Below are 18512 nucleotides of genomic sequence, written 5' to 3'. Positions count from 1 at the left end.
TCAGTTTAATGCTTAGGTACTTTTTTAGAATGTTGTGTAGAGGTTTTATTCCTCGTTATAATATATTACAAATATTTAATAATATCATATAATGATAAAATATTAAAACCTTTTTTTATAAAGAAAAAAAGATCATATCAGCATTAGATCAAGTTTTGCATTCCTCCTGTTATAATATATTTAAATACATAATAAATATAAACCAACCCCACTCTTTGCTCGCTCACTAATCACTTACTAAGTTATTGGCAATAAACCCAGTGTACGACAGCATCACAGCGCCCTCTGACGGCGAGGGTCACGCGGCGCAGCGGCAGGAACTGATTCAGCAGCGGCGCGTTCACGCTCTCGAGTCACTCCAGCGCTGCCGACTGTCGGGATGTGACCCCGGAACAGGACGCCTCCTTATACACAACACAGCTCACAAATACAACAAAAAACGACAGAATCCTGGACCAGGAGAGGTAAGGCGTCAAAGCGGAGGTGTTTGAGGCAGCATATGAAAATTACGCCCCGAAACGAGGCGCGTGTTGAAGGTGTTTGACTGTTTTCTGTTGCTAGCGAGCTAATGTGTGTGTATGTGAATGGGAATTGTGGGAACTTCATTCAGGGCTTTGTTACAGCCTCACTGTCCAGTTTGCCTATTAAAACACCCCCTGTATCCTACGCACTCCAACTTTTCTCCTTTAAACACTATAGTCGTAAATAAAATACATGAAATTATCTTCATTTTAAAGATAAATCAGAGATATACGCGCGCGTTTTGTAACAGAAAGAGAGAAGAGGACTGGAGTGATTCCTGTCCAATAAACTGACTGCTGACTAGCTCAGTATTAGATACTTTGGAGGCTTAAAATGTAACCGTAATCTAATTTGCATATTAATGACGTCGTTTGCGATCTATACACGTTGTACTGTTTACCTTCTTGGCTTTTATTGTAGACCGTTTGCAGCACATGAATCTGCGGCTGTGAATGCACAGATATGTTTAAATGGTTGAGTTCATTTGCTTTTAATAAAATAATAATAATAATAAAACATTCCAACCTGATTCTATAAATACAGAACTTTAATGGAGTTTTTGTGTTTGCTTGCATCAATTTAATATTTATAGGTTTATTTGTTCTTCTTAGACTCTCAGTTCATAAAGAATCTCAGTCACTTGTGCCACATTATCATGTCTTGTGGCAATGATAGGCTATTTTTAGTCTCTCCACACCCTAAACTCATTGTGAATACAGAATACATCTGTTTGGCTCACATTCGGCTGTGAAACTGGCAGTCTGCCTGTAGTGGGCACTTGAACCGCGCTGGGCTTCGAGAGCTGACGGGACAGGGCAGGGCCAGCTACTTGTGAACTTGGAAGTGAAACTGTTTTTTCTTCAGTCTTCGCATTCTCCTGAGGGATTCTGACTCTTTGAATCCAAGAAAGACGGTTCTCCTCCTTTATGGCAGGGAGGCAGGTGCGGCTCATGGACCGCTCAACCTCTGCGTCCCGAAGGGAGATCATCAGCTGCTTTTGAGCTACAAGCTTAGGCATGGACTGAGACCTCCTGCCAAGCCAAGCCTTATCACATTTTTTTTGTTGTTGTTGTGGGGAGCCCAGCCCCCCTGGTGTCGCTTGACATCCCACCACCCCCTCTCTTTTCTGTTCGTCAGACATAACACAGGCTGGGTTTATGCCTTACAGGCCTGCTCATACATGATCAAGGCTTGGATCCAGGCTTAAATCAGCTTCGCTGGCTGCAAATGTGGCTTCTTTCTGTGGCAATTAGCGAAATCCTATTTGGCTTGCTTTAAATTTTCAGTGGTCGGCTTCCTTTGACTTTGAAGAATTTTGCTTGCGCACTATTAATGATCCTCAATCCTTTTCTGGCAATATTATATTTTACTAAATTTAAAAAAGTCTATATATGATAAAAAATAATATATATATATATATATATATATATATATATATATATATATATATATATATATATATATATATATATATATATATAATGTGTGTGTGTGTCATAAAATATATATAGATATATTTTATATAAATATTTTATTAGATTTTAATTATTTTTACCTGGTTTAAATATCAGACAAATTAGCCATGCCTTAGCAGGATAGGCCTGACTTCCTGTCTTGAAATATAGTGTGAGCCTATTTAGTTTATGGAGGGAATTGTCTTGTCATGGTTTTATATAGCTGTATATCTCTGACAGCCGGTGCAGCAGTGATCCCAAAGGGAGCTTCCCACTGCAGTGGGGTTTGTATTGTGATTCATGACAAGCGCTCTGGTGAATGACAACCATCTTGTGAAACACTAGATGGATTTGAATACAGAGGCAATGCATTGACAAAATAAGCTTCACTTCAAGTTTCACACCCTGTCATAAAAAAATTGTTATTTAAAGGGTGAAATTATATATATTTTTTATTTAAACTGTTGAAATTCTTAAGAATCATTCCTTAAATGTTCTTATATGCCTTTTAACTTTGAAGACTTAAAAACATTTTTTTTTTTTAATGGTTTGTCAAATTTAATTTATTTTTGTGTTGACTATTTTTGGATTCACAGGGATTGCTTTGCTGGGTCATGCTTCATGCATTGCTAACGAGTCATGACCTAGTTATCAGTCATACCAGCTCTGGCTCCCTCATCTCCATTGTTGTTAAATACACTAACTATTGTTTCCACACGGTAAATAGCTAGTTTACCATAAAATCTGTTGGCTAGTGATTCTTGGTATTGATAGTGGCTAAACTTTGTAATTGCACCATATTTTATGCTGAAATCACCTTTTGTGTGTCTATTATTTTTTTGTTTCATTCAAAGTAGACAGGAAAGTGGAGGGAAAGAGAAGGGGAATAAGGACAGTCAAACCGGCTTGTTGTTTACGGTGGTTTTTGGTTGTAATTATAATCAGATTATAACCCACTGGATGTTGATTGGTCTAGTTTTTGATCAGGTAAATGGATTTCAGTTTGGTCAGGGCTTTGTGGTTGAGGCAAAATAGGTCTCCCTAATACAGCACCCTCTGCTGCATCAACTTTCCCTGAGATGGAACTGAAAAACTCCTTTCATCCCCTTTATTATTCGTTTATTTGTTACTCATTCGCTCCAGCTGCTCATGGAGAGGACGTGATGTTGTTGGACAGGATGACATGCTTGCTGACAGAATTACTTTGGCTGTACAGTTAGTCTAGTTTTGGGGTTTTTGAAGTTAGTCAGGATCGTCTGTTTCCACTGACAGGCAAAGGTTGTGTAACATCCTATGCTATGGTCCAAAGCAAAATCCAGTGTCTTGGGAATTTGTTATACCATGGAAAACCATTTGTGCCAATTATGCATTAGATTGTGATTAGTTAATATTCTTGCTCCAAATACAAAAGGTTGTTTATTTATTCTCATATTGAAGCAAGTCTGGAGTTGTCTTTTGAGGGCATCTTTTTTGATGAGCTTGATTAGTTCTGGGCATTGGAAGGATTTTGATTGCTTTTCATACACTGCTTAAAAAATATTCAGACACCCAAACAACAGGTCATCATTTCTAAACCATAGATCATGGCTGCAGGGATTTGCTCCCATTCCAACACAAGCATCAGTGATGTCTGACATACTGCTTTTTGCCTGCTCAATAGAAGGGAAGTGCACATATTCAGATGTTTCTTACTGAACTCATGGAAAAGATGTTTCTTGAGTTGAAGATAAATACTTCCTGATGCATGATTTCTGTCACATTCAAACAATTGAAGAATCTTTCTCAGCAAGCTGTTTGTGGGGATTCAAATGACTTGAGTCTATAAATAGAGCTGCTATCTGGATTGTGGATCTCCTTCCCGAGCTTCTGCACCTTCCCTACATGGGTGGTGTCAGGAGTCAATGATAAACTGATCTTTTGCAGTATCGTTGCTTAGGCTCAATGTTATGACCTTGCAGCAGTGAGATAACATCCAGTCAGTGACCAAACCAAGACTTAAATACTTTCGCTTTATCTGCTTTTTAAACAGGAGCCCTATGTTGTATTTTAAATTAAGCTCCAATTAAACTGTGGGAAACCAAATTAGACTAACTTGATCCTCGGTGCAGCCTTGGTCATGACTGAGCCAGAGGATAGGTGCTCTATTTTAAGCCCATCGCCACATGATTTGACATCTTCCACTGTGAAATCAGGAAAAGTCTTAAATGCCATCTGGTGGCATTAACACTGATTAGATTGAGTTTTTTTCTTATAATCTCTCTTGGGGGAAAATTTAGTTTTAGGTGACAAGCTGCTGTATGTAGAACCATGCTACTTAGAAACATGATTAAAAAACTTAAGGGAAATATAAATAAATATATATAAATATTGTACAGAAAATTCTTTAGTATATCCCCGAAAGACATAAATATAATTTTATTTAATTCGTTTTTAATAAAATTTTATGTATGTTACAATTAAATATTAAAATTAATATTACTATTATGATTTAACATTTTGTTTTATACTTGGGGTAAACAGTTTAGGTGTGGAAACTCCTCTGACTTTTTTCAGTTTGCAGCATCATCGTGAACACACTTTATTTTTCAAACATTATAGGTCCATAATATTGGTTATTTGCCATGAAATAATTATCGTCTGTAGGTAGGTATTTAGAAATCCAGATTTCTGGTGTGCGTCCACAACCTCTTCTTTTCCAAGTTAGATTTTCCTAAATGTAAAAATGTATATTTTAAAGTCATCTATTGTTGTGAGTGTGAGATGGGTTTGTCCAAATGCAATAAAAATATATTGTTTGTATCACTATGTATTGTAATCGTATGATTAACCTCAAAGGTGTATAGTTAATTTTACAATATGCAGTGAGTATTTCATTCACGATAGACACATCTTCAAACTATGAGAATATGTAAATGACTTTAATAATGATTTGCTCAGTTGTTACAGTCTATCACTCACATTTTCTTAAATCTGCAGACTTGCTCAAACAAAACACCTGCTCCTGAGCTGCGGTGTGATACACATCTAAAGCCCTGAAAGATTATGGGGCATTTTTTAGACCTTCCTACCCACAGTCTTGGAAGGATGAAGTAGGTGTGTTGTCATGCACCGGCTCTTCTTGGGTGTTTGTGGCAGAGTTGAGCTGCAGTGAGTCTGCCTGCTGTCTGGCCTGTCTCGTCTCCAGCAGGAAGGACAGTCATGATCAAAAGCGAATGAGGGAGAGTGAGTCGTCTCCCCCCTGAAGGTGTGCCTGGTGTCACAGAGCTGCCGAGCTGCCGCTCCGGTCCCTCTTGTGTCTTTCATCTGCGAGCACTCCTCATCCCCCCACGGCTGCCAGCGAGATGCAGCAGAATAAAGTGCATGCTTTATTTAATATGAAGCTCTTTTGATGTCACGGCCCTTTGGTGACTGATGAGTCTGTCACTGTAGAGGATATCTGAGTTAGTTATTTTGCCATGGTCGCCCGTTTCTATATTGCTTTCTGTCTTCCTGGCTTAAGTGGCTTCAGATATTTAAGCTGTTAACACACCAGATTGGCCATGAGGAGGTACTGTCATTCTTCAAGTTAAGGCCAGAAAAATCTATCTGTCATGAAATAAAGGGTTGAACCAGCTTTTCTATTAAATATAGGCTAACCCCACATCAAACAAGCTGTCAGCATGTATTAGAGGCTCTTTGTGCAGATAAGAGGTCGTGAGACATCACAGGCTGGGTTCACTCACTGACACATTCATAAAACCCCCAGAATGTATTTGATGCCATTCATTTTGCTTGATTGTCAGTGCTTCGTTCTCTGGGTGATGTAGTGATTAGTTTTTTTTAAATTTTCTCCACATTACATTGATGTGAGATGCATTATTGCATTGATTATGAATTAGATGGTATTACTGCAGTCTGTCTCTTTGTTTTTGTCGTGATGCTATTTTCTGGAAAATAACATTTGAGGCATCAAATCATTTTGCAAATTGACTGTATTGTGGCTTTCTTCAGTAATTGTTATTTTTTTGCTCCTCGAGGTCCTTAGAAGCGTTTCACACTTTCACACTGAGTGCAAGTCTGAAAATAGGTCATTAAGAAGTGAGGAAGACGAGGAAAAGCTAGGAGCATGGTTATATCTGCCATTAAATATGCATGAGGGCCATTTATGATACTGTCAACCTGCTCTATGATCTGAAGTCAGTCATTCTGTTTAATTAGAAGCTTTCTGCATTTGGCAAAGGTTACGATGGGTTTATTTTTCTTAAACCAAATATGTTGCCTGATTGAATGAAGCTAGTTTGTAATGGGTTTTCTTCTGTATAGCATTATTCAGTTTAAAAAAAATTAAATGGAAATGTTCACTGCAGTCAAAATTAGGTCTAATTCACGTTTCCAGGCCCTCATGCTATATATATATATATATATATATATATATATATAATATATATATTTTTTTTTTTTTTGTATAAAACCCAAGTAGGACTGTATTCAACTCATGAGTTCTTGAAATAAAATTTGGGATATGAATAATTGATTGCTCTCTTTGCTCTGTGTGTGGTTGCTCAGCAGTGCGTCAGGAGCAGGGGGGATGAACCGAGAGGAAGCCCCTGGCAAGTCTCCTGAGGAGATGTACATCCAGCAGAAGGTGCGGGTGCTGCTCATGCTCAAGAAAATGGGATCAAATGTAAGTGTCAGACTAGTGAGAATAAGACATCTTCTGATGTGCTTTAACCCTTTAAACCCAGTACCCCCCCCCATTAAGAAATACATAATGAAAATACCAACCACTCAGTGGAATAACACAAAATATGTATCATTTTAAAGCTTTGAAACTCTTGCGTAGTCCCTCTAAAATGGAGTGTAACACAGGAAACCCCCACGCACTAAAAAATTACTAATCCTATTTTTCATGAGCATTTTAATCCATTTATATCTAAAGATGTTTCTCATCAATTTATAAAACTGAAGAGGCAGATGTAGCTTGGCAAAAAAAATCATGTGACATTTTCACTCGTAACTTGCCACTTCATTTTCAGAAAATTTTCCCAATTAAAAACACCCCAAATTTACCATGATTTTATTATTAGATGCAAGACTCTCCTTGCTATGGTTTTGGAGTTATGAGTCTATATTCTTCTGTATGCCACTCTGCAAACAGTTTTTAAAAAACCTCCAGGGTGTTGAGGGCTAAACAAAAAGGCTTCTTTTGTTCCAAAATGCTGTAACTGTAACTTTTGGTTACTTTATGCCATCACCACAAAATTTGAATCAGATAGAGCTAACATGTTGGGGAACATCACCAAAAATTAATAACATTTGTCCCCTTCCTTATTTCTTACCTGAGATATTGAATGTCAATTTTTTTATGTTATGCTCAAATTCATAAGCAGCAGGACAAATTCTTCTGTCAGGATTATTTCCCCACAGCTGCACAACCTTGGTTACAGTTTATTGAAAGACACTGTTTTCTTTAGAATAATCTGCATTTTCTTTAATAATAATGGAAAATAAGATCAGGGATTCTTTAGAAAGCAAATTGCTTGCATTTTTATATTTTCTTTAAAATATAGAAACCAGTCGTTATGAATTTGGTGACCCTTTCTTTGTTTCTTGAAACTGATCTTGGGTTTGACAGTTTAGCAGCATTTTAAGTGGTCATTAACTGGACACTAGCATGGAATTTAATTGGCAAATGTGAAGTCAATTTTTTTGTCCCAACTCTTACAGCTGACACCAAATGAGGAAGCATTTCTGCGGAATTATGCAGGCGTGGTGCACAGCCAGATGAGTCAGTTACCACAGCACCCGATTGACCAGGGTAAGACAACATTTACTGCCTGAACAGCAGAGGAAAAAACCTTTACCATGAACACTCTTATTTACTGAGAGCTGTGGTTCATATCAACAGCACATTGGAATATTAAAATGATTATTGTCTTTCTTGATTAAGTTTATAATTGGAAATGGTCCTTAAAACTGCCATACTTGATACCATAACTTGACTCTAGTTCATGTATAAATTGGATTTGAACTTGAAATAGGGATATTGTTAAACCTACTGACATGGTTATGTATATGGTTGTATTATATTATTATCATATATAAACAATGTACATTGTTTAATATTTTAATTATATTTCCCCTACCTTATTTTAATATTTTAATTATATTTGTAGAGTGAGAGAGAATGCGAGAGAAAATATGTATCTACTTTAAACTCAATGCTTTAAACAGTATTTCTTTATATTTTGGACAACATTGTGCTGTAGCTTGTTCCACAGGGGGGCGCTAGCACAACATAAATGTTTCAGGTAGGAAATTGTAATGCTAAATGTTGTATATTGTAGGGTAATTTCCTCTGATTTTAACTGAGATTATCAGGTGATCTATAGGTCTAAAGTGAAATAACGTCAATTGGTTGCATCATATACCATAGTAAGAATAAAACTGTAATGCTCGGTCTTAATATGATGCATTTACTGAGCAGCTTGTCATAGATATATATATATATATATATATATATTTATATATATATATATATATATATATATATATATATATATATATATATATATATATATATATATATATATATATATATATTTTTTTTTTTTTTTTACGGGAAGAAAGAAGTTTTAATGTTGTGAATAACTAGTTGTGTAAAAGAATGGAGCACACATTTTGTTTTCATTAAATATGCAAATTAGCCTGGTTGTTAGACAAGGATACCTCTTTTTTGGGAAGGATCTTCATAAATAATGCAGTAGCAAAAGAAAAATGGATGTAGATGTCACTGTGTGTTGTGCTTCTGGGATTTTTCCAGCTCAAATTACTTCTTGTGCAGAGCTTTGTGTGTGTTTGCTCCAACATTGATGAGTGATTTTTAAGATGTTGTGATGCTTCTAGAATAAGAAATGTAAATGGCAGCCCTTAGATGAAAGCGATCAGTTTCCGCTTGTGGTCTCCTGCAGTATAATGAGGTTGAGATGAAAGGGAGAACACACTTAATGAACAACAAACGATGAAGTACAATAACCTTTGTTTAATGCACAGACGAGGAGGGCCATCAGGAATATGTTCGTGGAGTATCACCAAGATTAGTCTGTTTCTATTAGGAGAAACTGTGACATCTCATTCTCTGGCGTACGATCTGTGTGAACCCTTAAATAAAGCATGTGCTAAAGGTCTGCTGAGGTGAACTGGAATGTGTTCAGTAGTACTCACTTATTTTAGTTCAAATTAAAGGGATAATGTAGGATCACGACACCGCTATCTGAGGATTTAGCTAATGTAATATTCTTCATATCTACACATGCTAATGCTTTCTCTCTCACATCAGGCAAAATATTGCCACATCTCAGGGGACTATACTGCAGTCGGATGAATCATTTACGTATCAAGTTGTCTCAGAGGACTGCCTGTGTTTGTGTCCAACACCTTGGAAAATGAGTCACCTCATCCGACTAGTAAATCTGCAGATGTGACTATATTTGTTTCTCATATTTCTTACAGAACAGATACATGCTACATGGCTTCATATTTAAAGGTATGGGTGATCTGTAGGCCATTCAGATTTCTGGGCTAAATTAAAGGGCTGCTGTGTTTCAGTTAACAGTTTGGCAAATTTGTGAATGTAATAGACTCGGACCATGAGGCTGAACATTTCACTTTCTCAGTGGCTGTTGTTCTCTCATAGGAATAAACTTTTTTTTTTTTCCCAAGCTGGACAGGTTTGATTGGTTTCTGATATTTGAAAGTGGTTTACACATGATCATCATATAAAACACATTATTGGTGAATGGGCTCTTTGACTACTCTGAACACTTTAGCAACAGCCTGGCAGTCATACTCCCAAGCATTGCAACAGTGAGTTTTGTACATGCAACTACCACTCCGATTTTCTTCATAAGTGTACAAATATGGTATGTTTACTCCTTTAGAAGCTCCTAACCTGACACTTTCCCTGTTTACTTGTTTATGGCTTAAACAAACATTTGCATTCGGGACCATCTAATTGGCTAATTAGCATAGACGCATATTCAAAGTTTTGTAATGCAATTTTAATCATATCTAAGGCCTTGAAGTTTAGAGGATGAAACTGGAGGTTGGTGTCTGGGGGAGGACGGTGGGCAAAGGAGAACTTTGTGAGTTCAGGCAGCTCAGAGCTTCAAACTCCTGAACTCATTAATAGGAATGAAGAAATGTAGCTAAAAATACATGATTGGGCAACTTTTTATTCACTCAGTAATTAGGTGACTATGTTGTGTATGGGAAAAAAAATTCACCTATTTAAATATAATTATAAAATAATACATTTAAAAACAATAACACAAAATAGACATTTTAATATTATTAATATTGATATCAGATACAAAATTAATTATGCATAATTTGATTTATGTAATAATATTTACGTTATTTAAAAATATATATTTTAAATTTAAATTAAAAATTATTAATTATCATAATTTAGAAAACGTGTAAAAAGAGAAATTATATAAATAACAGGGGTTTGTGATATTTAAAAAAATCCAGTGTGTAATAAAATATATTTTTATTTATATTTTAAGTGTTTATTTAAATCTAATAAGAAAATAAATCTGAAATATTCAACATGCAAAGATGTTTTAAAATGCACTGTATCTTTTAACATTTTGTTTTGTACTTGGGATAAATAATTTAGGTCACAGGTTTGGGAAGCCCTATCATACTACTACTGTTATTATTACTAGTACTATTATTATTATTATTATTATTATTATTATTATTTGAATCCCAGAAATTATATATATATATATATATATATATATATATATATATATATATATATATATATATATATATATATTTATATTTATTTATTTATTTATTTTATTTCTGGGATTCAAAAGAAGTGTGACTGGCAGGCCGGTCTCTGGCTGAACTCTGATCCTCATCATTGGATGAAAGCCGACAGTGAGGCTGTGAGAGAGCTTTTGTGGAGGCCTTGGGGACTGAACATCAGAGGAAGTACAGTAGACAGTTTCCATGGTGATGGAATGGGTGGCGAGCGGGGTGTGTGAATGAGGGAGAGAAATAGACCTCATTAGAGGACCTTCAGTCCAACCGGATTGTTAATTACAGTCGGATGGTGTGAGAACAGTGCACTCGCTCGTTTGGTCCTGTCTGTGTGACACTGCATTTGAAAGGATGCTGCTCTTTTACGTTCCTCTTACAAGCTTTTATTGTCTTTGTTGTATAAGTGTCTGCTCTTTTAAAGAAGAGTTCAAAGCTATGCATTAGTTAGTGGTGTATTATCCATCTTTCAGACTGGCGTGGCCGAGTCAACAGTCTTTTGTCTTGTGTCTGCTGGTATAATCCCCAGACTGCACTCCATCAGTGGACCGATGTGACAGAGACAGCGCACTTAAGACCCTTCATCACTAAACCAATGACTCATTGCCCAACACAGAAAACACTCATTTCTCTTAGCTTGTGCAAACTACAAGCTATTTTTTACTTCTATAAATAGACCTCATGATGGCTTGAAGAAATTACTTTTGCTACGTGTCGTAAAAAAACACATATAACATATTACATGATTTTTTTTTTTTTATTGTAATTTTTTGGCGTTTTATCTTTCACCTGGATGTTATAAGTTGCAAATACAGCTGAATAAAATAAAAAAAACTGTCCGTTTTTAATTCAGGCTGCATAGCAACAAAATTTGATTATTTTCTGTACAACACCGTGTACAATCTATGACTTATTTTTTTAAATATAAGGTATTAAAAGTGTATTTTATATTAAGACTGTTATGAAAGAAATTTCTGGGATCATGATCATGATCATATTTTGGCTAGTTGGAGTCTTTGTGGATGTAAAAGTGCCTTGCGTGATGCACACAGAAGGGTGTGGGGGTGTATGTGTGGTTGTGTGTCAATCTCACACACTCACTGCTCATGAGCCATCACTCCTGGCCATGTTTAAACCACACTTCCTGAAATAACCCACTAATACTATATCTGCCATCTCAATCCCTCAGCCATGATCTGCCTGCAATTATCTTTAAGTGTGCCCCGTCTGGTCCATTATTACAGTATATTATTGCTATTATCAGATGATTCGTATGTGTGGGTTAAACAGTCTATAGCTGTTAGGCAGGGAAAATTGTAAAATAACCTACATTTTGATTTAAAGGTGCACTTTTTTTAAAAGTCAGTGTTTAAAGTCAGTGTAGAAATAAATAGTTTTCTGTTTTCTTTTTAGTGTCTTTTCATTTGTCCTTTTTGTTTAATTATTCCTGAGTAATTATTATTTATTTAATTCCTTTTTTAGTTTAGTTAGTTTGTGTATGTGAAATTAACATTTAATAATATGAACAGATCTAACTTTTGATTTTATAAATGTATTAGTAAATTATAAAATAAAATAGGAAGTAATGAATAGAATGTATGTTGGGGGTAATGTTAAAACATTAATTAAGATTAATAAATGTTTCATCATGTTAAATAATGTTAACAAATATAACCTTATAGTTCCAAATTATTTTTTGTTTTCTGAGGCAAGCCACACCATGTTAAATAGAACAAATTTTATTTATTATTATTATTATTATTATTATTATTATTATATTATTTGTGTACTACTTTTTTCGTAAGGTAAAAAATATGGCATGTTCATGAAATTAGAGCTTATTTTACATGCAATCATTTAGTGGAATAAAGCAAGTATCAGAGAGCTCACATTCACAATTAAAACCGCTGTTGCTACAGTAGGCCACAGGTGTTTTGTAATATGATTATGTATTGCGATGAGTGTATTGTTGTTCGAGGTTGAACAGGGCAGTGATACGGGGAGGCAGACAGCTGCTGTTTGTTCATCGGTGTTTGCTGCCTGCCGGATTGTGATGCAAGCTGATTCTGAGCTGTTGCTAGGCGATGAATCATGAGCGCTCTGACGTCTGCGGCGCATTGGCTTGTGCTTCTGTGACACAGCGTGCATCGCAGGGAGTGGCTCCATCATAACGAAGCAGCCGGAAGATGGAGAGGGGCATCTTCATCCACGGTCTCTTCATCCTCCCTTCACACACTTTCAGTTTAACTGTGAGGATTTTGAGAGCAGCCTGTCGGTGATTATAAAGCCTTGTCCTTGTCTTTGACCCCTCCTTACCATGACTGGGCTGTTATGCAAGCATTATGCAACCCTAAGATAATACAGGATCAAAGACATGCTGTTGATGGTTTAGTAGCCGCAGTCTCATTTTCATCATCACAGTTCTTTTTTTTTTGGTGTGGGGTGTCTTCATGATTCTCCCACGATTCGGAACAGACAGCTAAACAAAGTAGCATGTAATTTACTAGAGGTTCTGACTTAATGTTAATTGCTGCAGACAGTATATATTTATACATTTTTTATTAGAATTATTTATTTCTAAATCTGCACCTCTTCTGTGACTAATATTAATTTCTTAATGATCCTAAGTGAAGTGAAGTCAAGCAGCAGATGTTAAGTGACCGTGTAAACACTACGGGCCCATTTTTTGGGGTGAACTAGTTTTAAATGTCACTCTTTATAACACATGGCTTTCATCCTTTGCTGGGTTGCTTAAAAAATGGGGGCATAAATTAAGAGTATACCCACTTCACAAAGTTTTTTTTTTATCAGGTTATTATTCTGAGAGATTTCCCAAAAAGTATAAAAATGTAATTCAGTGTAATTCAGTGCCGCTTTTATTAGATTCTGCTGTAAGCTAAATCATCAGAAAGACTGAAATTAGACTATTTTCAGTAGAATAAAATGACATAGAGCTCACCTGAAGTGTTTTCAGTAAGGTGCTAACACTCGTCTGAAGCTGAACTTCAGTGAACTTCACAGTCTCTGTATGCTAATGTTTCTGTTTACTTTTAATCAGAAAGGCGTCTTCCACAGAAAGGAGTAATAAAGATTATAATGAAGAATGTTCTAAGGATGATCTTCTTTTGTGTGTTAATATTATAGTCAAAGAAACACATAAGAGATGTTGTTGTCTTATAATGCCTAGTTTAAAAGATTATTTATGTATGCATGCATGCATTTATTTATTTATTTACTTACAGATAAATATTTTTGTAAACCAAATTTCTAGAATAAATAATATTTTAAAAATAAACAAAAAATGGCAGCATAATAAATACTAAGATGTTTATGTACGAAGATATTTTCAATTCTATTTTTCAGTTGAAATGTTTTGGTTATAATATCATCTTCATTTTCATTAGAGACTCAGATTTACCAACTATATTTAAGAAATTTCCCTAAATGTAGATCATTTAAATTCTGTTGTGTATAAATGTTCAACAGTTCCATAAATTGGCAGTTTTGGAAGTTCCTTGTTCTTTTTGTTCTCGACCTTTACTGCATTTGTTTATAATTTGAATGGTTTGTGGTTTTCAGTGCAGCACTTTTTAGTAAATATTTCAGAAGAGTTAAGTTTTGGATTAAAAAATCCTAGTAAACAGAATCATCAAAATACACTGGCCTTTGGTGAAGTAAAAAGAGCACCTTTGTTGAGTACATGCTTTTTGCCTTTTTGACAGTTGGAGTTTCTTAAACTCCTGGAAAATTAAATGGGTCATTTCATTTAGAGGACATGGTGTGTCTGATTTTGTGAGTTAGAGTACATGAAAAGCAGAGGAAATTAACATAATAAATGAGGTCCATAACTAATAAGACACTGGATTGGCGAACATATTAGATATTGCGCTAGATCACCTAGACACATGAGCACTTCCTGTGCAGCAATTCCTACATGACTTTCAAAATAATCCAGCCAGAGCTCAAGGTTTTGCTGTTTATTTTGTGTTTACACATTTGTGGGATTGTTATAAATCCTTCTTCATCTTGGGACAGCTGGACCTACAAATCCTGTTTACCTTGTTTTTCAGGGGTTTGTGTTCCTTCCCCTGGTGGCATCGTTAATTTAGGATTGGAATTGATTAGCGCCTTCCCTCGCTGAGAATCTGTCCCGAACCTGACTGAAATCACAAACACTCTCGCTCCTTCATTTAAACACCCCATGGACTTCCTGCAATCCGCCGGTGACATTTCCATGTCTTTAGAGGACGTCTCTCGCAGTGTTTGTTTTTCCAGACTCCATATTTCAGTAGATTTGGTTTATAGAGGCTTTTAGATGCATTTCATATCAGTGTGGCACAGAAAACCTCACGCAGTGGGTGGTACTGGGGGTGTTGTGTCTCATGCTGATGACTCTGACCTCAAGCTGTTTATGTGAACAAACTGAGGGCTAGGTATCTAGGTATATTCATTATTAATATGATCTAATTTGAATCTTATGAATGGACTCATTATGATAGACTGTGAACACCCATCCCCATAGTTCTCCAAGTCAGAGATCAGGGCAGCGGGAGTATGAATGTGGGAAATATTGATTTGAGGAGTATGCGGGGTCAGTGCTGTTTAAAGAAGACTCATCTTTACAACAGACTTTAGATACCTTGGCAATCTTTGAAATAGCATACTGCTAATTTACTGTATGTACTGAATACCCAGATGACCCACTACATTGAGCAACAATTTTCCATACGTTTAAATTTATGCATTTCAGCAGTTCATGCATTCGGTATGACTTGAACCCATATTTCATGTGTTTGGGGTTGCTAGTGACTTGCTTAGATGCCCTTAGCTTATTTACTGACATTCTGATTAAATAATAAAGGCAATTTTACTTTGAGTAAAAAAAAAAAAATACTAAATAAATCTAATGCAGAGATTTTAGAATTAAGTGATCAACGGATGTGCTACATTGTATTGTTCTGAATGTTTACCATTTTATATTGTGTGCATATTTTACATACTAATTAAAAATAAATAAATAATGATATACAGTATGCAGTATGCCTCTATTCAGAACATAGCCCTGTATTATGTTTTTTTATTTATCCCAGTGTTACTGTAATTTTTCTGACTGGAGTGTTTGTAAGGCAGACAATTGTAAGGCATTGTCTGAGTTTAATTACACCGCACACAGCCTGCTCGCTCTTCAGCCATTATAACAATGTGTGCTGCCATTGGACGAGCTCACGTAATTTGCTCTGTTGTGAAGATTGCATTCACCTTGTCTAGTAAAGCTGTTAAGATAATAGCCTAGAGTGTGACTCTATTTATTTTATGTGTAGTACTTTGTGCAACACGAATAGTGTTGAAATAAGTAATCTCCTCAGAGCAGCATTATTTCCTTTTTGACTGAAAATTTATTTAAGTAGTTATCTAATATATGTATTATATTTTTTCCCCATAAAGGAGCTGAGGATGTGGTAATGGCCTTCTCAAGATCAGAGGCCGAGGACAGGAGACAGTGACCTCTCGCCATGCCGAGTCACTACAGCTGAACACTACTCAACACTGTTGACCGATGGAGAGGGCGGAGCTTGAGATGAGAGAGGGGCGGGGCTCTGCTGCATGCCAGTTGCCCCACTTCCCTTCTCTTCCCGGTTCCCCTCTTCTTCGTCACATTAACTGTTACACTATCAGGCCCTGCGGCCACACTACCTGATGACTTACAGCAAACGAGTCAGAAAGAGTTCTGGTGGGTAAATATTAGATTTGGGTATTATGTTTAATTTTGCCATCATCCTTTTGTAAATGGCGTTTTATATTTGTTCCCATGAGAGACTTAATGGACCAAGAGCTTAAATTGTCTGGTCAAAAAGTATATAAATCATCTTATGGGTTATTACAGACGATTTTATTTTTCGGTGTATGTAGTTTCTTCTTTTTATTGTCCACAGGATCCTGCAGGTAAAAAAAAAGTACCTTATTTTTTTCAGGTTTTTTTTATTTGTTTAGTAATCGTTCGCATCCTAATTTCATAAAACATTAATGTTATTGTGGTGGATACTAAATTGTCAAAAAGGATGAGGCCCGTACACACTCACAGAACGATGTGCACAAATGACCTGATGTTTCATGATCTCTCTTTTCGATGTATGGATTAATGTGTAATTTCATAGCCTTTTTTGTACACAGCGTGAGGAAAAAAAAAAGTAGAACAGTGAACGATTCGTGCCAACTGTGTTTTTATGTAAAATATTTCTAAAGGTATCTAATGAATGTCTTAGATCCTTATTTATTTTTTCAATGTCTTAAAATGTAGACATACACGGACCCCTTTTAAACTGCAATTCTGATTTGTAACCAATTTTTAATACAAATGACTTTAGAAACTGTAATAACCGATTTACATGTCAAATAGAAAGCCTCAGCCTGAAGCGGTGTAACAGGACATGCCATACTCGGATGTGAGTATGTGTCAGCATATATTTGACTGTCTGACTGAGTGGTGCTAGCGAAACACGTTTTTAGTTATTCTAATTGAAGTCGAAGATGAATATAATCTTGTGTGAATTCAGAGGACGCTAAATGAAAACCAAACCTTTTTTCTATTAGGACTTCAATTAAATCTTAGATTTTGTGTTTCGTCCTCTGACCTTTTTGGTAACATTATTTCATGATCAGTATTTAATGCGTATTCATGTTTTGTTAACTTGCTTAACATAATTATTGTATCTTAGTGTTTTGAAATGACGCATGCCTGCATTGTGGTCTCTGGTGTATGTTCAAGTAGCTCTGTAATGGTCACAAGAGCCTTGCTGCATTCAACATCAGTCTACACCTCTTTTCAATCTGTGGATGTAAGTCTTTTTATGAAAATGGCTTTTATATTTCTCGCTAATATCAGCAATAAGTATTTGATTGAATGTCTTCAGTCATCAAGATAACTTGTCCATATGACAGCTGCATTATGACAGGAACATGCATCTGATTTCTTTTTAACTGTAAATCTTTATTTTGTCTATGCATTGTTTTGTTTTTTTTTTTGTCCTGTTTTTTTTTTTTGCATCAGAACCACACAATCGTGTCTTACACACACTCATTTCTGGTTGGGTTTGTGGATTTGCATCCATTGAATGTCACTCTGGATTCTTGTTTAATTCATTGACTTCACTGCATGTTGTCTGTACTCGCTTGAGCTGTTAAACTATTTAATGTGAATTGCTTTTTTTATTGTTTAAAATTCAGTTGAATGGTTGTTTTATGCTGTATGGCTGTCGAATTCGTCCCTTGACTTAAAAGCGTCTGAAATCTATACCAACTGAACCATTAAAGGAGTTGAAAACTGCCTGTTGTAGTGAACGTTTTTGTTTTCATTGGCATTGATTCTGAATTCATAAAGGATGAAGGACTGCGGTGTGTTTTGCATCTTCTGCGTTTGAGATAAGAACTACTGTAAGCTGGAGGAAGATAATAAGAGCATATACTTATCTCTTTATGGGAGTGTCTGGAATCCGCCCAAGTTTTGATAAGATCCCAGCATAAGAAAAACAAGCAAGATTATGGAAATGTTTTAAACGTAAATACACATGCAGATCATCAAACAAGTTATGTTGTATGCTTCCTGTTAGGGTTTTAAAACGAGCATATAAAACAAGTGAAACGTTCAATAAAACTCAAAGCTAATTTACTAAATTAACATTATGCTGCATGATATCGACTAGAATGAGCCATTTTTAACTATTA

At 35.7% G+C, this 18512-nt stretch overlaps 1 protein-coding gene across 2 annotated transcripts; it reads left to right on the top strand.

The window, feature by feature from the left end:
• The first annotated feature begins 326 nt into the window (after positions 1-326).
• Positions 327-18116, top strand: LOC113065540 (beta-catenin-interacting protein 1-like). Of its 2 annotated transcripts, none has more exons than XM_026236869.1 (4): positions 327-464; positions 6522-6639; positions 7683-7773; positions 16236-18116. In XM_026236869.1, exons 2-4 carry the CDS (start codon positions 6544-6546, stop codon positions 16292-16294), a joined length of 246 nt encoding a protein of 81 aa, XP_026092654.1. In that variant the 5' UTR covers positions 327-464; positions 6522-6543; the 3' UTR covers positions 16295-18116. The 2 variants fall into 2 exon arrangements, with proteins under 2 accessions (XP_026092654.1, XP_026092655.1); XM_026236870.1 differs by having other exon boundaries at positions 328-464; positions 6525-6639.
• Positions 18117-18512: the final 396 nt, after the last annotated feature.

This window comes from Carassius auratus, chromosome 48 (genome assembly GCF_003368295.1).
Source record: "Carassius auratus strain Wakin chromosome 48, ASM336829v1, whole genome shotgun sequence".
NCBI lineage: Eukaryota > Metazoa > Chordata > Actinopteri > Cypriniformes > Cyprinidae > Carassius > Carassius auratus.
Note: the sequence above shows the minus strand (reverse complement) of the source record. Positions and strands in the feature narration are given on the sequence as shown.